General features: G+C 43.9%; 1 protein-coding gene across 1 annotated transcript; it reads left to right on the top strand.

The window, feature by feature from the left end:
• Window positions 1-3,668: 3,668 nt before the first annotated feature.
• Window positions 3,669-5,939, top strand: LOC126063094 (C-C motif chemokine 23-like). Its single transcript, XM_049861249.1, has 4 exons — window positions 3,669-3,866; window positions 4,629-4,688; window positions 5,189-5,300; window positions 5,717-5,939. The coding sequence occupies exons 1-4, from the start codon at window positions 3,791-3,793 to the stop codon at window positions 5,838-5,840; spliced, it is 372 nt and encodes a 123-aa protein (XP_049717206.1). The 5' UTR covers window positions 3,669-3,790; the 3' UTR covers window positions 5,841-5,939.
• Window positions 5,940-8,611: the final 2,672 nt, after the last annotated feature.

Raw genomic sequence — 8,611 nt, 5'->3', positions numbered from 1 at the left:
ACTGTGTCAATTCATCTCATGGAGGGTGTCCCTCATTTTTTCTGACCCTCCCCTTTATCAAACATGATGTCCTTTCCTAGTGATTCATCTTTCCTGACGACATGTCAAAGTAAATGAGATACAGTCTTGCCATCCTCGTTTCTAAGAAACATTCTGGCTGTACTTTTCTCCAAAACTGATTTGTTCATTCTTCTGGCAGTCCATGGTATATTCAATATTCTTTTCCAATACTACAATTCAAATGCATCGGTTGTGGTCTTGGAGAAGAATGCTAGGAGGGTGATAAAAGACTCCGGAAGCACACAAAAATCATTCACAGCAGTGCTTTCTATACTGGAGAAGTCAAGAAGCTGCACTATGCTGTGAAATCAGACATTTTTTCCTCGTTTTTTCTTTCACTTAAATATGCATTCAGTACTATGTCAGACGCCTCTTAGAGACCGCTTCCGTTCTATCATCCCATTTCTTATTCCAACCACAGCTATAGCAAGTTCCATACAGGCTTTGCCCAGCTTCTTGTGGGTATAAGCCGGCCACACCTGCTCTTGGTCATGATACATACCTCGCATTCCTTGCGCTGGGAATTCTCGGATGCTGAGATGTAGTGTCTACAAGAACCTGCTCAATATTCAGACATGTGTAACCTGGAAGGACTGAACAACATGCTTGACTAAGGGGGCTTAGAAACAAGTGGAGAGCATTCATGACAAAGAGAAATAAGTTCAATGGGCGTATGGGTAGAATGAATTGCCCTGTGGATGCCAGCCAGCCTCTCCTTTCAGCTTCAACAGTGCTAGTGCAACAGAGACACCGTGGTGGTGGCAGGGATGGAGGATATGAGTGGGCCCAACAGTATGAGCTCCCTCTCACTAAGACTGAATGGCTTTGAGCAAGTTCCTTCTCATTGCTGGACCTCAACTTTTTCTCTGGCTAAAGAGTAAGTTGCACCAGATCAGTAAGATTTTTTTTTTTATTATTACTGTGCTTTAGGTGAAAATTTTTAGGTGAAAATTTACAGAGCAAATTAGTTTCTCAATCAACTGTTTTGTGACATTGGTTGCCAACCCAGTGATGTGTCAACACTCTTCTCTTCTCCGCCTCAGGTTCCCTGTTTCCATTCATCCAGTTTTCCTGCCTTCTCATCTTTGTTTTTAGGCTGATGTACCCATTTAGTCTCATATATGTGATATAACCTACGAAGCACATTCCTCACATGTGCTGTTGTTTGCCCTATACAAAACAAAAACCAAACCCATTGTGGTCCAGTCGATTCCAACCCACAGCTACCCTATAGACCTGTCTAATCTTTGGCCAAAGGGTAGATCTCAGGAGTGACTTCAGTACTAAGTTAAAAGGGCATCCGGGAGCCATACTCTAGGGGTTTCTCCACTCTCTGTCGAACCAGCAAGTCTGGTCTTTTTTTGTGTGAATTTTGTTCTACATTTTTCTCCCACACTGTCCAGAACCCTCTATTGTAACCCCTGTCAGAGCAGTTGGTGGTGATAGCTGGGCACCATTTGGTTGTTCTGGGCTCAGTCTGGTGGAAGTTGTGGTAGTTGTGGTCCATTAGTCCTTTGAACTAATCTTTCCCTTGTGTCTTTGGTTTTCTTCATCCTCCTTTGCTCAGCCAGAATGGGACTGGTAGCTGTATCTTAGATGGCTTCTCACAGGCTTTTAAGACCGCAGACACTACTCACCACATTTGGATGTAGAACATTTTTCTTTATAAATCATATTATACCAATTGAGCTAGATGTCCCTCAAGACCAAGGTCCACAGCCTTCAGCCCAGTAACTCAGTCCCTCAGGGAATCTGGATGTGTCTGTGAAGCTCTTGTGACATGTCAGTGAGATTTTTATTTCTTTGCTTTCAAATTGCAAGTCAGGGCCCATTGGTTGTGAAATCAATTTGGTGGTCACAAGTAGTACTTCCATTTCAATGTAATAAGAAAGATAGGGTAAAAAAAAAAATCAGAGTACATGACATGTGGTAAGGTTAAACATCCCATGAGCCATAACTAGGGTGACCAAACATCTAGGTCTTCCAGAACAGCCCTGGCATCATTTCACTCTCAAAAGTGTCCAGATTTTGATAGTAAATTAAATGGCTACCCTACCTGTAATCTAAGCCACAATAAAAGAGCATATCCCAAAGGGGTGCATACCTGTTGTGTGCTCTGGAATCTCAGGCAGGAATTCTTAGAAAGTAAGTCATTGGAGGACAAATTAACTGACCCACCCTTAAAAGAAAACAACCCTTTGCTCTTGAGTTGAACTCATGGAGACCCCACGTGTTTTAGAGCAGAACTGTGCTCCATAGGGTTTTCAATGACTATAATCTTAAGGAAGCAGATCACCAGGAAAGGAAGTAAATTACCAGAACTTTATTTTGCGGGACTGCTGAGCGGATTTGAACCACCAACCTTTCAGTTAGTAGTCAAGAGCAAACTATTTGCACCACTCAGGGACCTACTTGAGAGGAACCAATAACTAAATAAGCATTTAAAATAAGAGTGTGATTGCTGCTATAGCAGATTTAAGTATAGATGCTGTGGAAGCACCCAGCAAGGGCATCTAGCCCAGCCTCAAGGGAAGAAGGAAGAGTTTAGAAGTCTTCCTGGTAGAGGTGACTTCTGAGTTGGGAGCTGAGGGGTTAGTAGGAATCAGTGTAGTGAATGGCCAATTTATTCATTGTTGTTGTTGGTAGATAGAGGCTGTGCAGTCTATTTTGACTCATAGCAACCCCATGTGACAGAATAGAACTGCCCCGTAGGGTTTTCTAGACTATAAACTTTATGAGAGTAGATTCTCACGTCTTTCTTCTGCTAAGCCACTGGGTGAGTTCGAACCGCCAACCTTTCAGTTAGCAGCTCAGTGCTTAACCGTTGCACCGCTACGGCTCCATACTAGGCATTAGTATTTGGGTCCTAAATAAATACATATTGACTCCAAAAGAGGAAGATCCGTAAAACCTAAATTAATAAATACATCGTCAGTTGTTAAATTTGATCTTCACTAAAATGACGTTACACTGGAAAATAGTGGAGCTGTGTATGTAAGGAAAGCCCCATTCTGGAGGGCCTTTTACACTCAAGAACTTTGGCATTTACCCCCAAGACCACGAGAAGCCACTGGCAGATTCTGTGTGAGGAATCACATGGCCATGTTAGAGCATTCACTCTGGCAGTCACCTTCGATTATCGGTTATTTGGGCACTTGAAGGTCCAGGATGGGGTGAGTTCAGACTTGGGATCATCAGTGCCTGGAAAGATTTCCTGACTCAACAGCCCCTCCAGCTCTCCATTCTGGTGGCTAACAGGACTGGCACCTACCTTTAAATTCCCTCTGGTTGAGACTCCAGGAATGGAACTGGAAATGGACACAAGAGAGTATCTAGCAAGTCCCACTCCTGAGCCAGAGAGTCTTGTGATGGTCTCCTCCACCACCACCACCATGCTTTGTTCATGGTTTTCTCCTGCAGAACAACTCTTAGCAAATAAAATTTATCTCCTAGAGGGAAGCATCTTTCTTAAAATATTTTTTCTCTTTGTCTGTGCCCATTGGACAGTTGCAAAAGCCCTCTATTTCCTGTTGAGTTCACAGTCTTGTTCCCTTTTTTAGAAATAACATGTTGATTGTTGTATAGCCAAAGAACAGCATACTGACCATTCCCCTACTTTCTGCCCTGTGACTTCCTGACCTTTCTCTTCTTATAAATACAGGCGCAGAGCTGGGGTCAGGAAGCAGTGAGCCCAGGAAGCCTCAGACTGTCTCTGCTTGCCCCCAGGAAGATGAAGGTCTCCACAGCTGCCCTCTCCTTCCTCATCCTGGCTTTTGCCTTTGGATCCCAGGGCCAGCTCATCCAGGGTGAGTCCAGAGAACTTTCTCAGTGGTGATCAGGTCCATGGTAATGTGCAGGGTTGAGGAGGTGATATGGAGGGACACCTGTGCCTCCTGAGACTGCTCCCTCTCCCAGACATGGTTATGGCACTAATTTAAAAGCAGTGGCAGGGTACAGACCTGCCTTCTTTGCAGCCTTTTGTCCCTGGGAGAAACTGTATGGGAATTATTGGTCCTACTAGGGAAACAATTATTTCTCTTTCCAGGCCAGAATCATTTAATGCCCTCTCCCAACTGATACAGGATCATTAAATCCTAGATCAATAGACCTATAGTAAAATTTAAATTTGTAGAAACAGTCATAGAATTCTGTAATGTTAGAGTTGGTATTTACCATCTAGTATGCCAAAACCAAATGAGTTCATGTAACCTCAGATTCTGCCACCAAGTGAGTAAATGAACAAACTTTCTGTTTCCAGAACTCTGAATTCCAGAAATATGGATAAAGGATTGTGGATTATATCACATGATAAAGACATTCAATTAATTTATTTATGTTGAATTTATAGCTAATTTCCAAGTCAATAGAATGTTTTCTTGTCACAAACATTTTCAAAGCCCCCCCTGGAAAATCTCAGGGCCCTAACGGAAACAGTGGCCTTGAACGCAGGCCTGGACCTCAAACAGGTGGAGGGTGGGCCAACATCAGTGCTGGAGTGGGTAGGTGGAAATGCTGAGACAACGCTTCCTTCCAGTGATTCTTCTCCTGGTGCTGTCTGTTTCTCCCAGATACAGAATTAAGAAAACCCATCCTGACGGACCTTAGAGATAGACTCCATACTCACCAAGGTAAATGTTCAGTTATGGCACATATTTTAAAGCAGCAACAGAGGGGTACAAATCTGCTCTATGGCTTCAGTCCATTTACAGGGGATGGGGGAAGGGGAGGAGGAGGACTCTGGGGGGGTGGGGGACATCTCTAAGAAGATCGGGGGGGCACCTCCTCCACAGATGACTTTCCCACTCCCACCTGCTGCTCCTGGCTTCTGCTGACTTGGGGCCAGGAGTGCTTTCTGATGCCTTCTGCAAGCATCAGGCCCTTCCACTTCTGGAAGGAGGAGTCCTGGACCTGTTGTGGTCCACCTTGGGTGCCATCAGACACACAGATCAACCCTGGGGAGGGTCTGAAGCGAGGAGATGACAGTGACTGCTGGCAGAGAGGGAGGAAAACATCCTTTCCAAATCCTGCACCTTCTCACCCTCCTCAGTACCCTTGAAGAAAGAGGGGAAAAGCTCTAGCTTTCCCAAAAGAAAGATTTGGCCCTTATATGGGTCTCTCCCTTCTGCAGGCTTTCATCGTCCCTCTGACTGCTGCGTCACCTACACCACCCGAAATATCCGATGTGTGTTCATGGATCATTATTTTGAAACGAGCAGTGGGTGCTCCCAACCAGGTGTCATGTAAGTGCCAAGCCCAACTGCCACGTGTTGGGGAAAGGAGTTTGCAAAGCCTGTGGGGAGGGGCCTGGTAGATGATGATCCAGGAAGTCCTGACCCTTCGACCTCCCAGGGAAGGGGTAGCTTGTGTCCTTATTATCATCCTGCAGGACAGTAGGTAGGACATGCTGCCAGTGCAGAGGGGAGGGGAGGGAAAGAAGGAGAAAGCAGGATCCCTATCCAAGGAAACTCCCATGAGTCACAAAGGGAGACTGAGAGAGGTCTCAGAGAGGACAGCGGCCCTGAGCTCACTTCAGCAGAGAAAAAAACAAACAAACAGGCTAGGTTGAATGGGGAATCTGAAGGCGGGAAAATGGGGCTCCCCACCTCACTTGCTGAACACACCTTAGTTTATACTCTTTCTCCCTCTTGTTTCCCAGCTTTGTCACCAAGAAGGGGCAACGTGTGTGTGCCAACCCCCTCAGTAAGCATGTTCAGGATTGCATGAACAACCTGAAGCTAGACTTGCTGCATAAAGAAGCTGGAAAAACAGCACTTGCTTGAGGAAAACGGGCCCAAGGTGCCACCCCGCCTCCAAATCTCTTGTCCTAAGTACCTCCTGGGATTTTCTCGGCCTGAAATAAAAAAATTTTTTAAATAACATTAATTGTTTTGTTCCAGTTATAAAGGTAATGCATCTAATAAAGAATATTCCATTTAACTCTACTGGAATTTTAGGAGGAAAAACAAATGGAAATAAAACTGCTTAATTCTCTCTCTTACCCACTGACAACTCTGGAAGACTTCCACAACAGATATCCTTCTTTGTTTATTTATTTAGAAGACAGTGCTTGTAGCTTTATCCTTGGGCAAACCCCACATGTGACTGCCTTCAAATGGGGACTGGTAAGGTTGTAGTCTTCTCACTCAATCTGAGCTTCTTCTCCAGCACACACACGCTCTGACTCTGATATTTGGGCTATCCAGGGTTCTGCTGAGAAAATCCTCCTTCTCAATGATCTTCTCTTTCACGTATAGAAAGATACAAGTTTTCTCAGCCTTCTTGTATTTTGCCATCAAGCTGACCCATATCCTTCATATAGGGCAGAAACTCTTCACCTCGTGGTCTGCCGATGTCAACTTTTCTCACTTCCTATTACTACATCTGAATCCCTTTTTATTTTTATATTTTACATTTATTTTTATATTTTACAATTTCCTCTGTCATTTCAATGGGATTTGGGGAGGCAAGAGAGCAACACACAGGTGCTCAGGGTTCTGGCCTATATATATATATATATATATATATTTTAAGTCAGCAACTCTTTAATGAAAACAATAAATGTCCATCTCAGTGGAACGGAAATAAGATCACACTCACAGGCACTAGGGGTTAGGACTTGAATACATCTTTTTTTTTTTTTTTAATCAGCAAACACTTATTCAGAACTTTAGAATTTATCGAGTTCATGTGTATCCTTTGTCTGAAACCAGATGACAACCTTGTGAGGTGGGTAAAACCACAGAACCCTGGAGCTTGTATTTGGCAGGGGGGTGGAGGAGCAAACAGAACCTTGACTATCATAGTTACAGCTGCCACCAAATTCTTGAAGCCTCTCAAACAGAGTAATGTACGTCTCTAAATCAACTTATATTAAACAGTTAAAACAGGGGTGAAACTTTCCATTAAAGCAGTCAGAATGTTGCAGAGATTCTACAAGTGAGCTCAAACAGCCAGAGGCTTGTGTCTGGCCTATATTTTGATCTAGTTATGATCGTTCCTGTTGTCTTCATTCTGTCACTGAGTTCTGAATTCAGAAGCTCCGAGCTGACACCGGAGCCCTGGTGGTGCAGTGGTTAAGAGCTACTCAAGACGTTGGGTCATGACAATGGAAGCTCAACAGGAATGAGGGATGGAAACTGAGACTTTTCTTTCTGGTCAAACATCTGGTCAGTGGTAGAGGATCTCTGAGGTCTTGGAGGGCACAGAAGCTTGTTCCATCTAGGTTAATTGCATAATACTCACATACCCTAATGTCTTAGGCTGGGTTCTCTAGAAGAGCAAAACCAGTAAAGCAAAAATATATAGAGAGAGATTTATATTAAGGAAATGGTTTACATGTTTGTAGAGACTGGAATATCCCAAGTACATGGGTCAGGCTGGAGGCTTCTCCTGATTTATGTAGCAACAGGGCTGGTGAACCTAAGAGCCATAAGTCAGACAGCAGGGCTCTGACTCACAGGCTGTGAAGACTGATGAATCCCAAGATTGGCAGGCAAGACCACAAGTAAGCTGCTAGCTCAAGTGTCAAGAACTGGAGGTCAGGCAAACAGAAGTCAGCCGCAGGACCCAGAGCAAGCAAAAGCCCATGAGCCTTGCCAGAAAGTCCACCTGTATTGGATGCAGGCCACACCCCCAAAGAAACTCCCTTTACACTGATTGGCTACTCACAACAGATCCCATCATGGAGGTGATCATGACATCATATGACTGCCAAACTACATCATAACTGCCAAACCACTGAGAATCATGGCCCAGCCAAGTTGACAGACAACCTTAACAATCCTAATCTACCCCTTGTCAACTTGGCACCTGTGCACATCTCCTTAAAACATACATAATCTCTGAGTAAGGAAAATTATAAAGTCATACTTGTGCCTAACATGATACAACAAACACACATAAACCGAAAAAGTACTTGTCCTGTTTACATCTTATATTTTATAAGTGAAGAAAACAAAAATACTTGATGCACACATACAAGGAAGAAATATTCATAACAATTACAATCCTCATTTCTGCAACTGGTCACGTGGTCATAGCTGGTATTTAGAGCTACTTTCTTCCACCACCCATTCTGTATTCCCTTTGCCCTCAGCAAGCACCTCAGTTGGTCATGGTTCTTTGCCTGGTGGGGTGACCCAAACCCTCATTTCTGAAGGACCTGGGCCATTAGTAATCATGTTGGAATTGGGTTGCTGTAGTTTTCCGTTGACTTTAATCACAGGGCATGGTAGTATTAAGAAATGCTGTAAGGAATCTCCTGCATTCCAAACATATTGTTCTTTACCTCCATTATGTAATATAAATCAAATTTCCTCTTCGTAATCAGGATCAATCACACCAGTCAGTATGTAACTCCTTTCTTTGCCTGTTTATCCAGAGGCATAAGGAGAAGTGGTCAGGTGGCATTCTTAGCTCCCAGTTAAGTAGAATCAGCGATATGTCTCTAGTTGGGACCACACCTCCCTTTGGAACTAAGACCTCTAGACCTGCAAAGCATAGGTTTGCAAATGGGTCAATAGGGGTAATAGGGAGTGGTACCAGTCCTATT

The sequence above is a fragment of the Elephas maximus genome, chromosome 19 (genome assembly GCF_024166365.1).
Source record: "Elephas maximus indicus isolate mEleMax1 chromosome 19, mEleMax1 primary haplotype, whole genome shotgun sequence".
NCBI classification, from domain to species: Eukaryota; Metazoa; Chordata; class Mammalia; order Proboscidea; family Elephantidae; genus Elephas; species Elephas maximus.
Note: the sequence above shows the minus strand (reverse complement) of the source record. Positions and strands in the feature narration are given on the sequence as shown.